The sequence below is a fragment of the Galendromus occidentalis genome, unplaced genomic scaffold, assembly GCF_000255335.2.
Source record: "Galendromus occidentalis unplaced genomic scaffold, Mocc_1.1 scf7180000075756, whole genome shotgun sequence".
In the NCBI taxonomy this organism is placed as follows: domain Eukaryota; kingdom Metazoa; phylum Arthropoda; class Arachnida; order Mesostigmata; family Phytoseiidae; genus Galendromus; species Galendromus occidentalis.
The window spans coordinates 455,251-479,701 of NW_003803746.1; the positions used below are offsets into that span (position 1 = coordinate 455,251).

The window sequence follows — 24,451 nt, forward strand, 5'->3', positions numbered from 1 at the left end:
GAGCATGGCTGCCGCGCACGAAACGATCTGTTATGGAAGCCCTCGCACGGATTGAATCGATTACGGGAAGTGAGTCCAGCGAAGTGGTTTGGGTTGATGGCTCAGCGGGTCGTCGCTTATCATTCCGAGGATAGTGACAGCCTTGGAGCCACCTTGGACAAACGAACGAGTTGTTCGATGCCCACAGAACATTATTTTCATATGTGACGCCGCACCACGTTAAGAGTCCGTATTCCTGGTTTTCGGCACTTGAGTACCCGTAACGCCGTATTCTCCCGCGCTCACCAATAAAGCGACCTGTCGCGATGATTCTGTCGATCCTTCAGGACAGTTAACTCCCTCGATTGTTTTCCACACCGTAGTTTTCACTCCGAAAAGAGGCGCCGCTCAAGAAAGAGATGAAGGTCCCTTCGAGAATCGCTGAGGGGTCTTTGCTGGGTTGCTGCGAACATTTCAATCCGATACGGGGATCTAGAATGATACTACAGTGAGCCCTCGTTTTTCGCGGTCAATCGGTCCCGAGGCCTTCCGCGAAAATCGAATTTCCGCGAACTTCAACTCCCTTTTTTGGCCTAATTTTTGATGAAATCCCGCCGATTCCTCCCGACACTTCCATCAAACTCTCACAACATCCGCCAAGAGCCGTTGATCGCAATGACCGGGAGGATATTATTGATATCCATATGAGTGTGTGTTCATATGTACTAGAACGAGATCCGCGAATTATCAAGACCGCGGAAATCAAACTTCGAATAGTCGAGGGCTTACTGTATATAGAATAATATAGAATGAGCTCCAGGACCTGATTTTACGGGATTGAATTCGCCGACTGAAATTCGTCTACGGAATCGATTCCTCTCCGATGGAGCGGATGTCAGAGTGACTCTTGGGATGACTAGGGCTGGGGAGTTGACTCTCGGGAGAGCGGAATGGAGATGAAGAGCTCTTCAAGCTTGATCGCTGGAGCTCTCTGACGTAGATCTCTCCCGCCTCGACGATTGAAGACAGCCGAATCATTTTCCCGACTCGAGCCTCATTTCGAAACATATGATATGATCACCTCAGGGGCATTCTCCTACCCAAGGAGCGCTTCACCCACGCTACGGGTATGAGCCCATCGGGACGCCTCCAAGCGAGACTATTATATTTATATTGGGATCTATGAGGAGGACTGCCTCAGACTATTGCAGGAACGGAATCGAGGAGAATGGTCCCCAGACCCAGGCGACGGTGTGGAGCCCCTTCACGGTAGCGCGAGCGCGTGTTCGCGGAGCTATGCCCAGAGGTGGATCATGCGCCCCTCTTCTCGCGAAGGCGTGAAGCCGCGATGCCGCGATAAGTCGTTGGTCGCTGAAATCTGAGCATTCTGTTCGGCACGTGTCGATGCTTGATAGATCAAGAGATGTTTGTGTTGGGGACTCATTTTGATTCACACTTTGAAGAGGAATTTTCGCAGGGGTCTCTCATTCAAGATCCTTTTAGATCACAAGACGTCTTTCCGCTGAATTTCGAATCCGCAGAATTCGTCTTCCCCGCAGGATTTCGTGCCGGGTAAGGGCCCGTCGGGATCTTGGTCGGCTGAGTGAGGAGTTGCGAAAAGGGTCCGCCACCATACCCTGACATTACGGACGAGCCAGGGAAGCAAATTCCGTCCGCCATGGAACCGGACGAACAGGCTCCGAGCGCAATTGATGCTCATCGATACGTCTTAATGTCGATTGGCGCAACCACGGGCATCGAGCAAGTCGCGGACGTTGAGTAATTTACTCTCCGAAATTCCGTGTAATGTCCGAGTCATTCTCGCTGGCAAAGCGCAACCTCGGCGAACAATTCTCCACATACTTCAACTTCCCAGCCGGTAAATATTAAGACGAGCGCGCACCTGTCTGGAAGGGATGCTCTGAGTTCTGCTCGGGAGAATCAGGCGGAGATATCGCTCTGTCCCCATCCCTTTACGACAACACTTTCGTTCTCGATTGTCTTCCTCAATTGAATGGCCTGGGTAGGTCGAGTTCTTTAAGAGAACAATCGCTACCTGATCATCTGACTCGCTCTTTCTCCAATAAAGTTTCATCCCGGTGCCTGCACGAACGCTTTGTCACGACAATAATACGACGTCAGCTCACCCATATCGTCTAGGATGGTAAGGAGCGCGAGCCGCTGAGCGGGCAATATCTTCTTCAGTATAGTCTCCGTTTCTGAAGAGAAAAACTCCAGAACTGTGGACCGGGCTGCGATTCGGCCGTAACCGACCGTACACTGTAGCTTGCGAAATGCGGCTATACTGGTGGGGAGGTACCCACAAGCTTCATGCCTTCTGCCTAATGACGAGGATAGAGAGGGTCGAGACCTCATCGAAGCTCGGGAACGGGCTTCCACGATCCTCGCGAAATACGAAAGTTCTCGAAATTGACCGGTCATCGATCATTCCTGACCGCGCTCGGAGATTCGCATTCCTGTCGCAACAAAGAGTTCGCATAGAGCGTTCAGCGATCGCCGAAGTCGACCAAGTCGCCAGAGACCAATCGTCGGGACTTGAATGGGATCAGTTTCATCATACGAGTCTTCAGAAGGAGAGAAAGTCTGATTCACGCTACTGAAATCAGAATGATGAGTGGACGCCAAGTGGAAAGAGTTCCTGAAAGACCGCCTCCCAACAGCTGCTAGAATAACTTCGAAAATTGGAACCGATCCACGGCGGAAAACGGCCTCGCGTTTCGACCTTATTCTGCTGAAAGCTCGGCTCTCCAGTGCGTCGAGCGACTCGAAGAGAGAGAAATCGTCGAACCCCTGAGTCGCGTGCCTTGCTAGAAAAGCTGGGTCATGGAGCCCAGGTCGAGCTAGTGTTCAAGTCGCGTGGGAAGCGTCCTTCTTCTGTTCCATTGATTCAAGCCATATTCTGCAAGGTTATCAACCAAGCTGATCGTACACAGTGAGTATATTTCTATGTTGTCGTCGTCGGCTTTATTACGAAGTTTCGGCGCTGAGAAGACGAAGAAACTTTCCGAAACCGTGGCATCAATCCGATTGTGAGTCGATGCCCAGAAGGCAGCGTTCTACTGCCTGCTGGGCAAGCTGACGGCGATAACTGAGTTCAGAGAGCCGCGGTTCTCGGAGTTATCGTTACGGAGGTAAATAGTTTTAGCGCCTAAGATTTCCATAAAGAGCTATCTTTCGTCAGCCAGAGGATCCGGAGAATTTTTATGAGAGAGCCGGGAAATCATCTCGGAAGTCTGGAGATACGTTCTCTCGGATACGTCGACGAATACAGATAACTCCGAGGGGTCTTTATTCCTTGAGAAAGCGCTTGACTAGAATGCGAATTAATCATTCCGAAGGCCGTGAGCAACCGCAATGCGTGACTCTTAATTCTGAAGCTTGGACTCGAACTATGAACATTCCCACTCTCCCGTATTTGACTATCACACCCGTTTGATCTTGTCAACATCTCCGTGAGTTACTATTTTTTTCGGAAAAAGGAAGTTCCCGACCATCAGCTTAAATGAGTTTCCTCCCTTACAGAGAAGGTGATTCTCGACTCCGCGGAGAGCACCGTCAGAATGAACGTCTCCGAAAATCATTTCGACATGCTCGCATGCGACTTCTGTAAGAAGAGGCGGATACAGGTAAGACCTATTCTTCTTGTTTCGAGGCTCGTATCCGAATTATTTTCTCGCATGAGCCCGTAGTGATTTCCGACAGAAATAGCGTAGAATGACCGGAGAGCCTGGGTCCACTGGATGACTAAACAGTGCGGGGGACTTTGAATTCGAGCTCAGCTCTTCCTCTCTGCTCCATAATCCCGGTCGAAAGCGTAATTACGTGATCTTTCATTCGTCTGCCTCCCAGAGCCCCCGATGATATCAATCTACCGGAGAATCGAATCATGTCGTCTGTAAGAAATCGCATCTATTGAAAAGAATGCACCCGGCTGAAAATTTCAATGATTCCAGGTGGGAGTGCTGACATGCCAACATCGTATGTGCGCGGACTGTTACCCTCATTACCGCAGTAGACTCGATAGATGTTCCATCTGCATCCTGATGGCCGCCGAAGTGAAGCGGGAGGCTATGAAAATCGTACCTGAAACCATTCAATTAGACCTTTTGGATGAGTCACAGAAGAAACAGAGTATCTTCTGCTCCAACCGTCTTTGCCCTTTGATTCGTAAGGGAGCTCTTCCATGAGTTATAGCTCGCGAGTAGCCTTGACGATAATTATTCTCAAAGCGCCTTCGGAACTTTCTGATCTGAAATTCTTATCCCTACAGGTACCCCAAAAGAATCTATGGACAGGCACTGGGAAGTTTGCGGCCTTGTGGAACGCAGACTCACTCGGCCGAGTCCGACTTCGGCATCGCACAGTGTCGCGGAATTCGAGGATATCGCCCCACCGTCAGAAGAGATTCGCCATGCGATCGCTTCAATTATGGAAAATTCGCATAAGAAGCAAGACGGACTTGGATCCCGTAACTTGGAGCATTCGTGCCCCACATCGGACTATAGCTCAAAACCCTCAGACTCGGATAAACCCTCCTTACCACCGAAATTTAGCGTGGAGATCTCCGAATATGTGGATCTGAGCCATGACATCGATGTGAGGAACGGCGATGCTCCGCATGGCACAACCCCGCAGACAGTGACTTCCGCGGACGACTCGTCCAGTCCTATCGGAGCGCAAGGCTGGGATTTCTGCGGAGACAGCACCGACCGCAGGAACCCGTCGAAGCGCGCTGTTAACGAATCAAAACAAGATCCAAAACCGAACCCCGACCAACCTCGCAACGGAAGCGTACAGGCAGGAAGCGAGCAGTCACGGGGAGGGGTCGCATCTCCGGAAGAAAGCTACGGAGCCGCACTACGACTCGAGCTCGCGTGTTTGTATTCGCGAGTGGTCCGATTTTCTAACAGAGCTGTGATGAATATTACGTGGTACAATGCTTCCGTCGTTTTGGTCTGGTTGATCGCCGTGACGTATTCCCTGTAAGTGAACTTACATGGGAGACCTGGGGAAATGAATTCTCATTTCGAGCCAGATCGTCGGGAGGGGATTTTCTGAGATACTGGAGACCAACCCGTGATTTGTTCGCAGGAGTTTCGAGAGAAATGAGGTACCACTTGTCCAGGCGACTCCTAACTATGTGACCTGGGAAATGAACAGGCTTTCGGATCTCATGGCAAGAGCTCAGTTCAACAAGAGAGACATGCAGCTCTCAGAAGCTTTCGACGTGGGGGATTATAAGGTGAGATTCGTCGAGCTGCGAGCGAGGCTTCTCATGGATTGAGAGGGCGATATCGGCATCCACTCTCATGGCCCGAGCCTCTCTCTCTGTCTCTCTGGTATGAAACTTCGACATCAAGCTGATAGCTCTTTCCCGTTGACTCAGGCACGATTGGGAGTCGGATCAACATTTTCTGTGGCGGATAGTGTCGCAGTCATTTGGGTCACTGCCGTAATAATCAAAAGCAATGACCTACCATGGCCGCCGAACGAACGGATGCAACTTCGTCTCGAGAACAAGAACCCGGACCTGGCGCAAACTTACGACTTCACCCCCCAGCAACGCGGCAATTGGAGAGAGAATATGCGGGTTCAGAGGTGAGCATTCAATCGGCTCACGATAAAATCGCGTATTGATACCGGGCATAAATGGTTTCGAGAGTCGCGGAGATCATGCAATTGACAGCTCCATCGAAGAAGGGGTGCAACCAGTTGAATAAGTTGAATCTCATTCTCGCAGGGGCCAACTGATTTATCGCCAGCTGCAAGTGGACACCACAGATCGCCTAAAGTATTTGAGGTTTTCGTACTACATGACCTACGACGACGGTGCAACGAAGGGCTACATCGAGGATGACACAATCGTCGTGGGTTTGAAAATCGTCAAGGATAAATTGCTCCAAGTCTAGCTTGTGGATCCTCTTGTCAGGGAGTCGATCTCCTCGTGAGAATAATCGGTGCGAGAGACAGTGGCCGAGAAGGAGGCAGAGAGCTCTACTGAATACGATTGCGATACTCGGTAAACGTCGCCGATGGAAAGAGACGTATCTATCTATGCCTTCCTATAAGATTGACGTGTCGTTTCCACACCTCATTCGAATTCAGCGCTTCATGATCTACTTGTCGGAACGATACCTCGATCGCAGACTATATTTCTCCGAGGAGGAGGCTTCCTCAAATCGTCTCAGCACACTGAGGCATATGGAGGCGCCAGGGATCCGCCTCCAAAATCCCAACGTGCGAACCCAGGGTTCACTCATGCGAAAGCACACGAGTTCCTCCCGCGCGGACTCCCGGTAGTTGAATCGACAATCGCGAGCGAGCGGGAACACCATCTTGTTTGGTTTCTTATTCAAATCCTGGTTTTGAATCTTGTGATCAAGCTCCACTTTTTACTCCAACAGAAGACAGGTGGAAATACTGCAGCCCACGTGTTCGTCTACTACTAGTGACATGTTTACAATCAAATCATGTGTATCATGAATGATCAAAAGCACCGTGTTCCACGCACTATCTTAGCAGATAGCTTCACAATGATGATGACAGGCGAGAATCACGCTCTTTCGTTAAAGATTTACCCTACCTGCTCCCTCTACATTGTAGCCAAACATTTCACAGGCTGATGAAAAAAATAAATTCCTACTATATCCTTTGAATCGCTCTGGTCAATTCATTGCCGGCGAGGCAACAACATCAGTCATCGACGTATGATGATCGAGGTTGCACAGAAGATACTCCATCCAGAAGATAAATTTTTAATTTATTTTCTCCAGCTCCATAGATTCTTCATCCAGCTCGTGATCTTACAATCAGATCTTCCTTGAGTTTTGAGGTCGTCGTTGTATCAAGAAATGGCGATTCAAAAGTCTTTGAGACTCAGCGGCGTCGATAGAGAGTTTATGAACGGTGGGAGTAGGAGCTCTCAATCATCAACTTTCAGAATCGAGATGAAGTCATAGATAGCGTTTCTTGGAATGCATAAGATGAAACAGTGATAGATCGGACATGAAATCGTAAATTTGAGCCGCAGAAATCACTGCGGGGAATAACAAGAGCGACCTAGAGATTCTAACATCGTGTTGAGGTGAGCTGGTGGGAAAAAGGTCTCCAGAAATTTCTGAGAAAGATCTCCCTCAGAGGTTTCCCTCGACGCGAAACACGCCATTGAACTGCTTCACTAATCAGATCGAAGTCCTGTACAGGTCCGCCCGCGTTGGCACCAATAAATAAGAGGTTTTCCCTTCCACGGAAAACCGACGTAGACTGAGTTTAATGTACACTTGGTATTTACAACCCTCCGCCGGTTGTCATCTGGATCCGGACCCGGATGGCGGACTCAGAAATTAACTTAAATCATGTGTGTCTAGCCTCGTTCATTCTGTTCGTGTACCGGTGTGTGTTCGTGTTTCTGTAGCTTTGTATTCAACTTGTATTTAAGTGCAAGCGGCCAAACTGTGATGATGCTCTTGGAACGTTTCTCTCCTTCAAGTCGTTTCCCGCTGTAGCTGCTCAAGTTTTCCCAACATCCACAAGAACGTCGGTCGTTCATCGTGCTCTTTGTGCCACGCTTTCTGCATGAGCGAATAGATTTCCGGGGGACAGCCCTCCGGCGCCTCCATGCGATACCCTGGAAGAACGATCAGACCATCAGACGATCTCCTATTTATCATTTTCAATTTCCGCGCAAGTGCATCCTTATGGAGGATATGGGAACGTTCGGAATCTCTCACCTTTGTCAACGTGACGAACGACTTCTGCCAGGGGGATTCTAGGGTAAGGTACTCGACCGAATGAATAAATTTCCCACAACAAAATGCCGAATGACCACATATCCGTCTTGTTTGAGAATAAGCTCGTCTTCAGCGCCTCGGGTGCTGTCCACTTGATCGGGAACTTTCCAACTGTAATCAAAAAAGAGGAGATGAAGGTCAAAGCTCGACTAGGGACCCAATCTCAGCGGTTCTGGGTGCTTTTCCTTTCAATTTCCGTAATTTAGGCCAATTCAGAAAAGTCAAGGGGTTTCCCCGCGTGCGAAAGTCCCCGACCGATCCATTGACCGATTGACTTACTTACCGTCGGGATTATCGGCGTCTTGGGTTTTCGCCAAACCAAAATCACTAACTTTGGCGACACCGTCATCCGATATGAGCACATTCCTGGCCGCTAGATCTCTATGTACGACATGCCGACTTTCGAGATAAGCCATGCCGGCACAGGTATCTCGAGCGAAATTGATTTGATCTTTCCGCGTCACGTGGAGTCGGCCGCGCGATCTGAGGTAATCCACCAACGAACCCTTCGCCATGTATTCAGTGACGATTTGAACTAGACCGTCTTCCATCACCAAACCCAAAAGCTGCACGAGGTTCCGATGTCGAAGCGATGTCATCATCTGCGCTTCGAGCACGAGCGGATTCGCTTGAACAAGGGAGTTCTTCTCACGTTCCGGAGACTCGACGGTCTTCACCGCAACCTTATTGCCTTTGTACATACCCAGCTGCACATCACCGAATTCACCTTTGCCTGGAAAGAACGGTACGGTCACTCGCTCGTCATCTCTTGTCTTTACTTCTCCATACGGGTCTCTAATATCCACGAGAAATGAGAAGCCTAATTTTTTTGCTCACCGATGCTCTCTATAATGCATATGTCCTGAGACTTGATGAGCCATCCAGTCATTTCGAAAGCTCGTTTGTCCGCCGTGCCGTTGCAATGCACTCCTTTCTTGGGCAGGGCATGGGTCAATCTGGTACACAAACCATCGGCGTCCATTTCATAGTGTTCAACCAGTTGAGATAACGTCTCGAAGTACTCTTCCTCGTCGATCGTCAGACCCAACTGATCTTGGGTGATTACTCTGCGGAGAAGACGGAAAGGATGCTGAGGCGCAATCGTAGAAATCAAAGCCGACATCTCATGGATCACAGCACGTCACGTGAAGCATCATTATTATTATCGAGTAGGAACAAATTTGGAAAATTCTTCCTGACTGCGAAATGTTCGAGAAATTCTTCCAGGTCCTATGTCATCCCTTATGATATACGGGGACAATACCTGTAGTGTTCGACCTTGCTTTTACAACAAACGCAAAGCGTGTAGTCTCCAGGGTAATTGGTGCTCTCACGAACGAGGAAAGCTCCATCGCTGGGATTGGCTAAAAGGAGTCTCTCGGCTTCTTCGCGACAGATCTTCCCGTGGAACCATAACATCAATCCGGCTTTCCCATCTCCACGTTTCATGAGGTAGTTCAAGGGGACGAGACCTTCCCGTCCGTCAGCATGTTTCGCCTTGAACCAATTCGGGTCCTGTGGATGAAGAATATTCATTTTTGTTTTCTCGATGGATTGAGACATTTGTCGGCGGCCCAGTCCGTCTAGGGACCAGGGCTTCGGAGGCTCAGGTTTTCGGACTAAGAGGTCGAGGGCTCCCTCAGTTCTATTAGCGAGCGGGATCTGAAATCGATCCGGCGGACCTAAGGAGTTGGCGTGCTCCCATCGCTTGGATGCGTCGCAGGTGAAGGAGAGTCGAGCTCGCACGACTACATCCGGTGAGACAATTCCTCCGACGGAAAAAATATATCTTCAAGTTCCTGACGCATCCACAACTAGAACACTGTCCAGAGCTCACGTCTTAGAATCGATTCCACTTACGGCTTCACGCGCTTGTTTCACCGCATAATTACGCTTCACACGGAAATCGAGCCTATGCTGCGACGCCCGGAAATCCGAGCGCGAGCGAGATTCTGGCAACATTTTGAACGTCAGGACGACTCTGGTGAGCGGCCCATTGCACAGACGATCAAGACTTTGGGTTTCTCTCGAGTCTATCTACCGAAATTGTTGTCTGAGTATAGGATATGATAGCCTCCGCCGGAGCGCTCGAGAAGGAGCGTGAGTGGGCGAGGGAACGCCAGTCAGCTGGACTGGCGCGATATTAGCCTGATTCGGAGAGTAGCTGATTCACCCGCAACGGCAGACAGACAGAGCGAGGGAAAACTTCCAAGGGATTACCATGGCCAAACAGCCGCAGCGATGCTATCGACGAAGAATAACATGGAGACCTCTAATAATATTCGGCTGCACTACCCAGCCGAACTATGAAGCCCCGAATATCGCGGAATCGGCATTTCTTCCGAATCCCGGGAGCAAATGCTGCCGCGTGTATCAGGCAGGAGACCTGCTCTCCCGAACAGACAGCCCGTTGGGGATAACTCGGGAGAAAGTCCGGCCGGCAGTCGGGATCGAACCCTCACCACCTCCCGCGCGGGCGACGTCATTTCACGGAGTGGAAGCGGCTTCCCACGAACAGACTCCACAGCGTTGGACCCGTGAAGAGATTGTTTCCTCGAGAAGTCACAGACGCGCTAACCTTGTCGACCAGCGGACGGTCAACACGGATACCTCTGGCGAGGGGAGAGTGAACTGGAATGACGTAGTTTTCGTCGCGAGGTTTTTGTAAACACTGTCACCGCAGTCAATAAAATGATGGTTGAATCTCGTCACCGTCGGAAGCTTCAGTCAGTAGCGCTCTATAACAACATTCGGAGAGAACGAAACAAGCTTCGCGAGTAAACTCTGAGCTGCGATCGAATGGAAAGTTCGGCCGATCAAATAAGAGCTAGCCTGTGATATCAAAGTAGTAATGGTCCGCGCAGAGTTCAACTGATGGATGCGCGACTCCGAACGACGAGAGGACCGGAGGCGAAGCCAAGGTCACCGCTCTCACGCGTCCCTGAATGAATCGTTCATGGAGACTCCTGAAGAATATTCAATGGGAAAGTTTCGGGGAAAATCGGGGTTCGACAGAGGTTTCCCCCAAAAACAGCGGTAATTTTGTAATTTCTCGCGTCCGATCTCAGAAGATGAGGATTGTACAAGGGAGGGGATGCTCCATACCGCAGGGCAAGACTCCGCTGATCTAGAAAATCGTTAGCATTGCACACTCCGATGGAAAGTTTCACCGCAGCTAGAAATTGACGCGTAGGCTGATAGACGGCCGCGGCTGTCCCGCCGCGCCGGTATGCACGTGACATTGAGACGCTTCGGCTGAGACTTTCGATATGGCCATCACAGCGGACAACACCTTGACTTATTCAGATCACGATCAAATCCTGACAAGATTTTCAGTTTTTCGGATCTTGGAACGTTTTTCGATTGATGGATCATTGTAAATATATAGACTTCCTTCGAACTCTCGGAAAGACTCTCTGGAAACTTACCGGCGTCGCTGACATGATGGTCAAGACATCTCCTTTAGAGAAGGTGAGGTCCTCCTCGGAGTTGGCCTTGAAGTTATAACGAGCGATCACCTCGGTACCCGGGCCCCACTGAAAATCGACGGAATAAACTGAGCACACGAGCTCCAAGCGGAATCTCAATCACCCGGCGAGTGTTCGACAGATGTCAAAAAGGAAAAGTTAAAAGCTCCGAACTCGAGGAAAAAAAATGAACGGAATCAAATCAGGCAACGAGGATCGGCTATCCGATTTCGTAGTAATGACGGAATCTCGAGCCGTGACGATTCGACGTTCACAGGGATAATGAATGTAGTGCACGATGATTAATATCACGTAATTACCAGCAATAGCTAGAGCAATTACAAAGTACGGGGTATTCGTGGTCTGAGCAGCTGAGCCGATGGTCACGAAGGCAAAAATAGCGGCTCAGCTTCTCGACTTCAATGGTTGCACCGTTTGACAAAAACGAAATCGACGCCCTACGGTCGCTCAAAACGAGACTCATCTGCTAACGGGAGATCAGAACTAGATGCAACGCAAAAATTCCAAGAGTGGTCCTGACAGCTGCACCTCAAACTTGTCAGACACTGTCGACGTCGTTTGCGGGCAACGCCATCAACGAGAGTCTGCTCTGTGCCAAAAGCGGCGCAGAGAAGTCTCCTCCACCCGTCAACTGACTCGAATCAGAGAACCATCAGACGACACCAGACTAGTTTCAGTGAACTTTCCTCCTGAGGCTCGGAGTCAAGGAACACTGTTTATGGTGTTGCTGGGTGAGGAGCAAATGTGACGGAGGATGCAATCGAATTTCTCTGCATCTTCTGCCGATACAGAGGTTCCGAATATCGCATACCGAGATCCGTGATTGGATGCAATTCGAACCACTACGCAAACGCTTCTACACCGAGCGTTCCGAACATCGCGGTATGCAAGATAAACATACTGTCGCCTTATGTGGCCAACATGATGTCTCGGAAAATGTCAGATTCCATTTATAGCATCGTGGCGGACCACCTGCGTTGATTCTTTTGAGGAGCACCGCGCAAGTGAAGTTTTCTCAAGTCTCGCTCACCTTGACGCTCGTCTCCATTCTGGGCACGATCTAGAACTCCTCTATTGCAACATTCTATTTGTTTGAGATCTCTCTACAATCTCACACTCGAGCAGCCCCAGTTAGTAAACACACGCCATCTTCATATGGGCTCCTCGCGGATATTGGGAGAAGCTTCGGTCATACAGCGCTGGAGGTTCGCTCGCCGATGATTAAACGGCCGACATAGCGGCCGGCGGGCTGAGTTCCATTGCGATCGTTTTCGACGGCTCGCTCTCGATGAATTCCGGAGCTCTCATCCCCTTGGGACCCAGCACTCCGATGCGGGATCAAGAATTTCAGAATCTGCGGGAACCGAAAGCTTCTATGCCCGCCTCTCTCTTGAGCACTGTCGGCGGCCAGTGGGACACGAAAGAAAGTTTAGCGCGTGTTCGAAACTTCACCCTATTCTGAAGAGCTCTTTGTGCAATCACGGACCCCTTGTGTGTAGTTTCTGGCGGCTGCGGAGCTGGTCAAAGTTTCCGGATGATTCTTATCCGTCAAGAACTGGTCGGATATAGAAGTTCTCAGCAGCTTTCGTTCCGATCAAAGTATTGGCTGATGTGATTTCAGTCCGCAGCTAGGTTTTCTTCAAGCATCGAGCGGTCGGACAGCTGTGGGATCAAGAAAGCTTCTCATCCCCTTCACTCTTATACCATGTCGACGTGCACTGGTATCGTTGCGGTCCCAGGGGACCGTGTAGAGGTCAACGAAAAAAATTCGCCCGTCGTCCTGGGACCCGGTCTTCTGCAGGATAATGATAATCGAGTCGTGGCTCTCAGAGCCGGAATATTACATTTTAAGAGTCCTAGAACCTACTGGCTCGAGAGCCACATCAAGAAATACTGGCCGGCGAGAGGTAATTTTTCTGATTTCGGGAGATTGTTGAGAAACTATCTCCCGCGAGTGCTTCCGAACCCGATCGTGCACAAGCATTCATGTGTGAGGGAATGTTCCTCCGATCTTGAATCTGATCCGATAATTTATATTGCGACGCTTTCGATGAGGCATGAAGTGGTCGGAGATTTCGTACGGTACGAGCGCGAGACCCTCTCGTGGTCTCGACTCTCGGGGGGTCATCAGAGGAATTCTCACCATCCTGACTCTGATTCTTTCGTATAGGCGATTGCGTGATTGGCTGCATACTACAGAAGGCAGGAGAGAATTACCGAGTCAACATATGGGGACCAGAACCGGCGACTCTATCTCCGTTCTCATTCGAGGGGGCCACTAAGCGGAACAAACCGAACCTGAAGCCGGGAAACCTCATTTATTGCCAGGTGAGGGAGAACTCATGCCCTCGAGCGGGGAACTGCTCCCCTCTGACGAAGAAGATTGTCTCCCTACGCGCCGGATGGACTCCCCGATGGGAAGCTCTGGGCCCAGCGAAAACGCGCCCTCTCCCAGACACTTGAATCGTATGTCCTGAGACCGGGACCGTATCAATCGTCGTTTTTTATGAATAAACATGCGTCTTCTCATTCATTGCAGGTATTAGCAGCGCACAAAGCTATGGAACCAGAAGTTGTTTGCATCAATTCCTATGGGCGAAAAGGGGCTTTTGGGGTTCTCGAATCAGACACTTCGAATTTGATAACGTTGCCTCTCGAGGTCATACACCTTCTGCTATCGAAGAATTGTCCATTGTTGACTACTTTGGGACGCAAGCTCCAGTACGAAGTGGCTATTGGTCAGAACGGAAAGGTGAGAATCCCTTGCCTCACTTCTGAGGAGGATTCCCCTCCCATGCGCGTTCACAATACTCATGATAGGTTCTCTATGAAGTATTTTCTCTCTTCCTTGAAGGTCTGGGTTAATGGAAACTCCGTGAAGAATACCTTGGCGATCTGTTCGGCTCTCAAGGCGTGCTGTAAGCTAAGTATTGAGCAGATTCGTGAAATGTGCCAGAGGATCGCCGGAACCTCGTGAGCTAAGAATGAGCGATCGCATTATCGAAACTCGCTGGTTATATCGTGTAAATAAACAAATCATCCGTTTCTTCGAATGTTCAGCTGATTATGTAGTTTCGTAGAGCGGGCCCATGTGTGGGTGTCTGGGTCGCTGAGAGTTTGTCTCGTATGCTCAGAGGGATCGCACACCTGGTAGCGTTCAGAGAGGCCCGAGGCATCGCTCTGAGGCTTCCAGTTGCTCAATTGCCCTTAAATATTTCTTGTTTTCCGTAGAAAAAGATCGGCAAGAGTCTGTCATCTTATATTCTATGACGAACGACTAAATCGTTTCGTTTTCCATCACCCGAGGGTTTCCCCGTCGGGCTCGTAGCAGAGCCTATATTTCAATTTATTCAATTTATTCATTCATTTTCCGGGAATTTCCTCCATATTCTGTTCAGTGCCCCCCCCCCCCCCTGTCGTGAATGAACGAAATAGACTTGAGTCCCGAAGAGGAGGGTGACAGATTAAAAGTAGCGACGGACAACCTTCCGTGGCCCGCGAAAAATATTTCGCTCTCGACGGCCCTGGGAATCTTAACCGATGGTCCGGGAATCCTCACTGGATTCGCGAGGTGCTCGTCTGAATGTTTCCTCGGTAGGATTCATCATCACGGCGAAAATGAAATAGCTGAATTGGGTGCTTAATTCAATAATTGTTAGGGGCCGCGCTGTCTAAAGGCTTCGGGGTCCGATGTCTCAAGGCAGGGGAGGGGTCCGGGAGGCGCGTCATCGTTCCGATTTCTCAGCCTCTCGATTCGCTCGAGTAATTCGCGAGTAATAGTCATATCTGCTGGCCCAGACTCCTCAACCAAGTGACTCGTAGTCGAAGGATGCCCGCTATTCCCAGGCGTTCCACAACGCTATTCAATATACTCCCTAGATGATCTTCTTCGAGATGGATTCGCGTTTTCCATGTCATCATCACGGGCTCCCCGTTGTCACCGTCCAGTATCCGAGACCTAGTTCAGTGAATGCTTGCCAGCGTGCCGCTCCCATTACTTTTTCTCCAATGGTCAAGCTCGGATTTTTGTTTCCATCATATTCTACAATGGAGTCCCCGGACCCAGCCCGGTTTTGGGGCTGCTGCTGCTTTCGCCGGTAGCACTTCCCGGTCGATTTGTCTTTCTGAATTCTGCGTCCGCTGCCACGAACGGGCGATCGAGTGACAGACTGATCCCCTGACTGACTGGACGAATGACGGGAGACAGTCTGGCAGACAGGCGGGCAAGCGGGGAGGCGCTCATTGAGCAGCACAGATAAATGACACCCGCGGGAAGATGATCAAGCAGAAGAGGCAGCATCAGAAGACTCGCCTCTTCTTCCGGAACCCAATTTATCGGAGCTAGCTCGGTGCGATCGGTAGTCGGGGTGCATTGGAACGCTCGTGGTGGAGCAAGTGTTCGGCGCAGATGGGAGAAGTGGCGCGGAAAACAGAAATTCCCAAGCTCGTGATATGTCCCTCGGTACCGCTGCCGATTTCTCAATCACAGAAAGGGAATACAGCGGACAAGTAGACCCGGGAATTTTCCCGAGCCTCTTGCTGGAGCGCACTATCGAGACTTCGGTCCCACCCAAACGAATCTCTCCTGCACTTCCTGTCTTCAGTTGATCATCCTGATCGGAGAAATCGGCAGAAATCGTTCGGAAGCAATACAAACCTCCCGGTGCCAAATCGAGCTGGGTATTGGATGTGGAGCCTCAGGACCTTTTCGGGAGTCTAAACTCTCGATAGGGGTGGAAAACCAAGCTCCCGAAACATTCGGATCCATGCTCTGCTCATCTCAGTCAACGAAGATGCCCGTTCTCCTATCGATCCGCTTTTCTCGTACGTCTCACATATCCGCCAATTTCGTCCCCCTTGCTCCCGAAGACGGTCCAGGGAGCGAGGAGGATTGCTATAAGAATGACGCAGCGGTACCATTCGCCGCAGGAGGGTAAATCAAACCACGTCGTTGTTGTTGATCACACCGACGTCCGGCCAACGTTGCCATTTTTCTCGTCGGAACACTGCCACTATGAATTATTCGTCGTTGAGCGTTTTCATCGGTGTGATCTGCCTTGTGAGTTGAACTTTTCCTGACTTTTCATACTCGCTTTTCACTCTCTTGCGAAATGATGCTTAAATTCGAATCGTGAGCTCTTGTACGATGTGAGCGTTTCGGTTACCGCGTGAATATCTGCGGTCGATTCGATTGAGCAGACTCTCACGAAGACGAGGGATATCTCTCCCCGTGATTATTCTCCAGGGTCTGCTCGATTACCTCCCAAATGTGTTTGTGCGGAATCTCGAACGTCGGGGAACTCATATCATGGAAATGATAGAAATAAGCGTCGAGCTTCCTGGCGTCTCTCTTTGTCGTGCGATCTTTCCCAACGAACTCCCCGACGGCTATCTGTTATTTGAACTTCAACGCGATATATTGACTCTTAACCTCAATATTATCGATGTGCCGGGCTCAACTCGAACCTCTCAGCCTTTTTCGAGGGAAGAGAAGACTATCCCTGTCCTGGCTACAGCCGAGGGGCTCGCCTGAGCTCCTGTGTCATATCACTGTCGGTATGCTCTCGAATGTGGCGGACATTCATTCTCCGAATGCCGGGAACGCTTCCAGTGCGTTTTACACATTCAATTTTCAGATCCAAGTCACAATTGGAAGCAGATGTTGCTTGCCTTGTACAAACTTTTGCGTTGATTCAATGGCGTTCACAGTTCACAGTGACTCAGGGCCATGATTACGTCAATGGTTCTTGCGCACAGGACGGTCTTCCCTGTATTGTATGCCACAGAATACGTCGGAACAGAAATATTAGAGCCGTGAGCATTCAACCGGAGGCGGGAGCAGGAGAGACATCTGTCCGACAGCGCGGCCTCCGTGGTGTGGCTCTGAAATCCTCGAGTCCATGGATACAATCTTGGATATTCTGCAATCCTCCCCGAGGAGTGCTCCTATTCATGGGATGGCATGATTTGTCTACGTCTCCGGCAAGCCCGAAAGCCTTGAGCGATCAATTATATCTTTCTCCGTCTCCGGGAGACCCCGGCTTGAAGAACCCTCCGCCGATTCTCCGGACTACTTCCTCCCCCTTGGGATAGAAAAGCCCACTATATAAACACTCGATTCGCACTTCACTTTGGGAGATATATGATGTCAGGACGTGATTTCCTCCGCTTCCTCGAGGCTAACCGTCTCAAGGTGTCACAGCAGCCATCGTCGTCTAGAGCTCGCTCAAGGTGTCAGTCGGGCAAGGATGACCTCGGCGTTCGAAAGAAGTCTCGTTTCCCCATCAGCTCAGCTGATACGGTTGTTTTGACACTTTTCTCAATTCATTTTCAGGCCATACTCACCTCCTCGAGCCCAGTAAATCGAGATGAGCTCTCGAGAGCCCTGCCAAAAAAAACCGTGCCAAAGAATAATTTCAAAACGGATCGAAATAGCGGTGAGTGACTGACTGATCCTCGGACCTCTCTTCTTCCGCAGAGATCGTCGGAACGATGCGTTCCATCTAGAGTCCCCATCATGGTTCCTTCTCATGGTTGAGAGATCCGCGTCGGACGACGAGGTTTCAAACCGAATGACTAGTATAACATAATAATCTACATTGCCGTCGTTTCAGTTGAGCTTCAGTGTGAACCAGAAGATTTTGTCGTGAAAGTCAATTTCACTCAACCATTCCGCGGCATTGTTCACGCCGGCCCGAAGAGCAATAAGTGTCTTCTTCGTGGAGACGGGGGTCAATATTATACTCTCCGCATTCCGCTCGATGGATGCGGAACAATCCACAATGTGAGTTCAAAAATTTTCCCCCAGATTGATGACCTCGGGTGCTCCATTGTCGTTCTCGGACATTCGCTCCGGAAAGGCTGTAATTCTCCAATTTCATGGATTGCGTTTCTCTGAGGGAGAATGAACGCTCCCATTCGAGCGAGGGGGTCTTTCGACGAATATCAAGTTTTGCCATGAGATTCTCCGATAATGTCCTTTCTGTTTTCGGAAAAAATCGTCGCCGTCGCCCTGCTTTCTTTTTCCGCGTCGTGATGCCCGCGTGAGCAGGATCCGCGTTTTTGAACACCCTGAGGGCCGGAGGCTAACGCTTCCCTATCGTTTTCAGGAGGGCCGTTTCAGCAATACTCTAACGATACGCTTCCATCCGTCCCTGGAACTCGAGGGGGACGAATTAAAAACGCTAGTTTGTCGATTCAAAACAGAAGCCGTCCTTGTCAGATAGTTACATTTCGCTCCCGAATCATAGACCTTGCACTATTTATGATATGACAATAAATTATTCTATGTATTTATCAAATGCAGGAGCATTGGGATCATTAATTATATCAAGCCAGATTTTCAGTGGGATCCGTGAGGTAGCGAATCAAAACGTCAGCCGGAGGTGATTGAGTCATTTCGGCACATTACAGAAAGATCCGCGCTCAGCATATTGGCTTTATCTCGCGCAGGAGGTTGCCGTCTCTAATACGGTCCATGCCTGTAGAAACCCTCAGGGAGCCGACGGAGATTTCGTCCTCTCTGGGCTCATGCAGGGAGAGATTCCTCAGGCTTGACAATGGCCGCTGGAAGTATGGTGCGGGGGCACTAAAGCACAGGCTGCGGGAAATGAATCACGAATCAATTGCTCGGGAGACCTTGAGTTTCACGTTAAGTCAATTCCCGCCGACGATGGCATAATTGATCCAGTCGGGTCAGAGTTTTCTGTCTTATGTTCTTAGTTTTCTATTTCGGCAACGGTTAGAATAATGCCCGGACTCTTTGCAGTAATCGCATCGAATAATTGTTGTATCATTTCTCTGTATTGATCTGTTGCGGGTCCCCTGCTGCCGGTATTCATGGGATTGAAATAGAATCCGGATCGACTGATCCGCTGACTTTCCTCAGGGGAAACGTGAGTTTGTTTTCGGGAGACTGGCAAAACAGAGTCAAGGGAGGGCGATCAAGGCCGTTTGAGCCAGAACTCGATCCGGGTCTATGACCGATCCACTTCTATTTCGATAAATCGAGTTTGTTGACTCTCTCAATCCGCAAGTCCCTGTAATAGACCGCTGGCTTACACTCACGTTCGAAATGATCTATCAGCGCATGACACGTTGCAAGAAAGCTCTCCGACAACTTCCCTCATCGTGAAAAAGCTCATTCCAACCAAACAGAGATGAAAGCCCTCTATCTTCGTGAGTTCTTCTCGAAAAGCTCCCGCTTCCTTTGGGCTCACCCCGTAACACTCGCATCAGAGTCACATTCTCCGAAGTACCCAGAGACATTTCACTCGTACGCGGCATTCAGGGAGGAGCTCCTTTGTCGCAGAGCAGCAGGAAAGTCATTCATATTGATTTTCTCCTCCTGATGAGCTTCCTTCCCCGAACGCTGTGGGCTGAGAGGAGTTCACACGTGGGACCGAGTCCGGGGTTCGAACCTTCCTGCTAGATCCAGCTTGTGGATTCCAGCTCCAATCGAATTTCGCATCCTTCCCGCCTCGATCTCAGAATTCAGGACTTGGATCGCCGTCGACGCGTCGCCGTCGTGATCTTTGTTCCAGACCGAGACGGCCGTCGAGCCAATACGGCGCGGCCGATTATCATCGAACCCCTCTCTGAGAATATGCGTTCAAATCCGCTTCATGGTGGACCACGCCGAGAATCGATAACTTCCCTCCGATGTTTCGCTCCCCATGGAACGGTCGTTACTACAAAGGGAATTCGGATATCACCACGGAATCATCAGATCTCTAGTGCGAGTGATTCGAAATCATCGTGTCAGCCTTTGCTTGGTCTCAGCTCGCTTCCCGCTAACAGATCAGAATCCTCTCGGCCTCGAAGGTTCCACTGTATTTTATTTTTAGAGCCCCCGCTCCATAGCGCCGCAAACGAAAAATGATATCGAAGGCTTCTGCAAGCGTCATAGAGAGCCGCTTTTCAATGCGTGACCGATACTGGTGGGGAAGTTTTTGCATCGGTCTACCCTTTATATACAAACCGTCTCTAGGAGAGTTCTTATGACACAGATATGTTCACGTGCCGACTTATTGTTGGACCAGATGGCGATTCCAAGCCTTTTCCAAGTCTGCTTTTGGAAGTTTTCCTCCAAGTGATTTCCCAGGACTTCGATGGTCGGATCCCGGCATCAAATTGGAAAGTCTGATACGAGGTTTTTTCGTTCTGGGAATCTCCAACTCATCTGTACAAATCGAATCAGAAGGAAATCAATCTGAATCAACACTCCTATATTGAACGATTGATTGCAGATCGAGGGAATGGTAGTCATTGAGGGCTCATTACGGGATCTGTTTTTACAATGAGCTCCTACCAGAAGCTGCCATAAAACTTTGTGATCCTGCCTCCTAAGGGCGAATCGTATTATATCCTTCATTTCCATACTCAGGGAATCTGCTACCGTCGTATACCAGAATAATTCTTCTCATCACGGCAGTCGGGAATCATATCTACTCGGAGAGATCACGTGACGCGGGGAAGGGCCAGAATCTAGATTTATCTTCTCTTTCCACAAAATTGAAGGAGTTCTCATTTGGAAAGATAATCGATAATCGGCCATTATGTCGATCTCTATCAAGAGACTTGTCTTTACCAGCAGATTTTCATCGGCTGACTCGACGTTGTCTCGAGCGTCAGCTTTCTGCTCGGTTGATTTTTACGATTGAACGAGAAAACTCTATCGAACATCTCGTACATCGCATACACAACGGAGATATATGAGAAGTCTTCAGATAGGGCTCAATGTCTCGCCCCGGAGCGTGGTCCGGACAACCTCATGGTTCGAGGCTTTCGAATGACCTCGGCCTGATCATCGGCGAACGTTCTTCCGTCCAGAACCTGAGGTAAGGTCCTCCATACACACGAGGATTCGACCTCAGGGCAAAGCGTCAGAAGCGAGGCATTATTGGATCTCGAAAAAATGTAGCGCTTCCCGTGCATTTCCAAGGTGTACATAGATGACGAGAGGACAACGCAGGGATCGCCCTACCGACGTGACGTGAATCTATTCCGATTTAAGTAAAGAGCATCGAATCGAGTCGCCAGACTAGAGCCCGTCAGAGCAATTAAAGAAATCCCCGGGGTTCCCGAGTCAGGGACTCAGGTGGTTTGTGGGCGTAGAACTACGTGAACACGGAACACGTAGTTCCGTGAGTTCGAAGATCTGCGAGCGATTTTCGATACTACCCTCCGGTCGACGAAGTGTATCATGAGATTTCCTCTGGCCGTTGTTCAAAAGACGCTTTTTTAGTTTGAGGAAAACGAGATCAAAGAACTCAACTGCGGGAACGGGATTCGGTCGGTAGCAACCTTCGAAGACTTCGGCAAATTTTCTAAACTCAGAAATGTTGACGAATGACATCAAAATCTACTTTTTACTCAACGGACAAACTTCAATCGGATATACGGCCCGATATCTGCACCGAGTGCGGCGTCGTTTTCCGCTTAGCAACCCGCAATTCGGACGGCAACCGGTACGTGACCGAGTGCCACACTTCCTCGTGGAGGATGTAAGGATTGGAGAACATCGCGACTATGCGTATGAAAGGTACATTAGATTCCATGACCATGTCCGCCTAGGAGAAACGCTGCTACATGATGTGCTCTCTCGATGAGATCTCATATTGCCGATCTCAAGGAACAATCATTGCATGTCCGATGGAGGATTTTTCGAGTATCGCGAGGCCGCGCATCCGCATCTAGACGATGATGGGGATGAATTAGTTGAAGACTAATAAAATTAGGTTCTCAATGGCATGTCGGAACCTTAGAATGATCATGATTCGGCATTGTAAGGGTGGATCCCCTTATCCTCCTTTTCGAGACCATCACTGGGCGGCGGCACTCAAAAAAGAGCTCTTCATTCTGGAATGATTTGTCCCAACGCGATAGACACACGTTCATTCATTAACAATGCTGCGACAGGACGACAGCACCGTTTAAAAAGTTTATCGTTGGGTGAACCACTCCCTCCCAATCGTCCGCTAAGCCGTACGGCCCGCCGTGGCTAGATTCTCTTAGCACCACGTTGCGTCCTGCCTCATAGGTGATTTCCTGAGGACCACTTCGGTTGAACTGAACTACGACTTCTCGCCCTTGTTTGTTACGGGAATCTGCTTCGTATCGCTTGTCTGAACACTGTTTGTTTTCTTATGTCGGGATTATGGCTGACGATGTATTAGGCGCAACTCGTTCTTTTTTCTTCACGGAGTCCGGCATCCTTAGCTTGCTAGTCAGAAGGTTCTCCGCCGGTGTTCTTCCACGACCATTGACATCGACCAATGAGGAAAGGAAACGCATGAATGTAGTAGCCAAGGCTAGAATGAACGACGAGAGTCCATTCTCATAAGAGAAGATATGAAATGAAGAACGCGCGCACATCGTTTTCCGCTGTCATTATACAACCTCAACCGGAGGTGTTAGTTGTCTTCAACATCGTCGCGGGGTGGAGGAAGAATTGAGGAAAGTTTCAACGATTAATTTAGCAAAAACTGAGGCGATCCTGAAGGAATAGATCCATCTCTAGCGGAGGAGAGATTCTCCGCCAAATATATATTTAAAATCAGAAAGAGGGAATTTCTGGGCCCATCAATCGACATAGCGTTTCCAGAACAGTTGATTAGGACTAATCACGGTATGCTAAGGGTTTCTTGCCCTCAGTTTTTCAGCCGCCGAGTCCTCGTTCCGACGTTCTGCGAGAACGAGCCTACTTCTTGGCCTGTATTTTATGAAATAATAAAGATAAGGGGGAAATTGTGTAGCATGAACGGTGCCTCATTCTCAGCCGGACATATACAGCCATCACCATTTTCATTGTCAAACGCTCTGTTTCAGAGAAATAAGCTCGACAAGTTTGTTACACAGGTGACTCGCATAGAAAAAGTGCGTAAGCCTCTAGCAGACGACCCCAGCACATACGCATGCTATCTCCGAGATTCGAATTTTTTCGAGCTTTGGCCCCCCAATATTCCCCATTGAAGTTGGTGCCCGTTACCGGGGGCTATAGCGTAGTTCTACGCTAAAATATATAATGAAGTTATATGAAAATTCCATTGGAAGACCTGGGCTGGAGTTTAGTGTGGTCGCTTCCACGCGGCCACTGAAGCTGACTCGACTGGTAGATTTGGCGAGAGGCGTGAAGCGTGAACGATCTGTTTTCGATGCCATCCGTAGATTGAACGAACGAGGGACTGAAGCGCTCGCTGATTCAGTGTCGAGCCGCATGCAAGACGCTGAGACCTGGATTCCCGATTGGCTTCTCTGGATGCGCGGAGTCGAACTCGGAGTTTATATTTTCACTTCTGCAAATTCGTGAGGAATACGCAAGGCCGGCACTCCATCTCCGATCCTCAGACAAGCTTACTCGAGACAGCTCGATGCCGAGAAGCTCTTGTGTAAAATTTACGAGCATGCCCCGGATGAGCACAAACAGAAAAATGGTCAGCCGTCACAAAGACAGCAATTTTCATCCTCTGCGACAGCATTCGCAGCGGAGAAACGGAGACGGGGCAGATCCTCGTCATTCCGGTCCCTCATTCCGCTTCGCATTTCCCCTTAATGACTTTCAGTGTATTTCCCGCATTTCTGCAAGACGCCTCGTGTCCGTTTCCCTTGATTCGGAGTGACTGTTACTGACACGAGAGAGAGAAGTCGGAACTGCAGACCTCGAATCCTTCCGGGGAACTAAAGGCGGCACGAGTCGTGCGGTACGAGAGAAATAAGAGATTTAGCGGCAAAGAGGTTTTAGTTCTGGGACATTAAACAACTCTTGCCGTCATCGAGCTGCGAACGTGAACAGAAAACCCGAGAACGAAGGAATGACAATTCGGTTGTCTTCATTCGCTCGAAAGGGCGAGTCGTCCCGAGCTTCCCCTTTTTTCCCTCTGTTGGAGGAGGGGAGAAACCTCTCACGGGTTCTCCGCCTGAAACGTCTATTTGGATAATCCCATCAAAAATCCACGGAATTCTCAGCGTCGATGTCGAAATTCGAGCATTCCGCGTGAAAACGGAATGTCCACAAACGATCTATCACTTGCAAAGCGGTCGCTCAATCGCTACGGGCTGCAACCGGCTCGATGCGACGGAGCGAGCATACCGCGTTCCGCTGGACATGAAATCGAAGAGTGTTCGTGCAACGTCATCACGTCATCAAACATAATGAGTGTCGCGGGCCTTCAC

General features: G+C 49.7%; 3 protein-coding genes across 3 annotated transcripts; 2 read left to right on the forward strand and 1 right to left on the reverse strand.

Moving 5' to 3' along the window:
* Positions 1-6,750: 6,750 nt before the first annotated feature.
* LOC100899391 (tyrosine-protein kinase CSK) lies at positions 6,751-12,406 on the reverse strand. Its single transcript, XM_003738029.2, has 7 exons — positions 12,309-12,406; positions 11,219-11,326; positions 9,055-9,305; positions 8,628-8,857; positions 8,074-8,523; positions 7,731-7,901; positions 6,751-7,627 (listed from the first exon to the last, which is right to left on the reverse strand). The coding sequence occupies exons 1-7, from the start codon at positions 12,324-12,326 to the stop codon at positions 7,485-7,487; spliced, it is 1,371 nt and encodes a 456-aa protein (XP_003738077.1). The 5' UTR covers positions 12,327-12,406; the 3' UTR covers positions 6,751-7,484.
* A 290-nt stretch (positions 12,407-12,696) lies between these two features.
* Rrp40 (exosome complex component Rrp40) lies at positions 12,697-14,324 on the forward strand. Its single transcript, XM_003738056.2, has 4 exons — positions 12,697-13,185; positions 13,449-13,606; positions 13,818-14,030; positions 14,133-14,324. Exons 1-4 carry the CDS (start codon positions 12,984-12,986, stop codon positions 14,253-14,255), a joined length of 696 nt encoding a protein of 231 aa, XP_003738104.1. The 5' UTR covers positions 12,697-12,983; the 3' UTR covers positions 14,256-14,324.
* A 1,889-nt stretch (positions 14,325-16,213) lies between these two features.
* Positions 16,214-18,579, forward strand: LOC100903535 (uncharacterized). Its single transcript, XM_003738057.2, has 4 exons — positions 16,214-16,337; positions 17,613-17,715; positions 17,893-18,062; positions 18,388-18,579. Exons 1-4 carry the CDS (start codon positions 16,293-16,295, stop codon positions 18,502-18,504), a joined length of 435 nt encoding a protein of 144 aa, XP_003738105.1. The 5' UTR covers positions 16,214-16,292; the 3' UTR covers positions 18,505-18,579.
* The last annotated feature ends 5,872 nt before the right edge of the window (positions 18,580-24,451 follow it).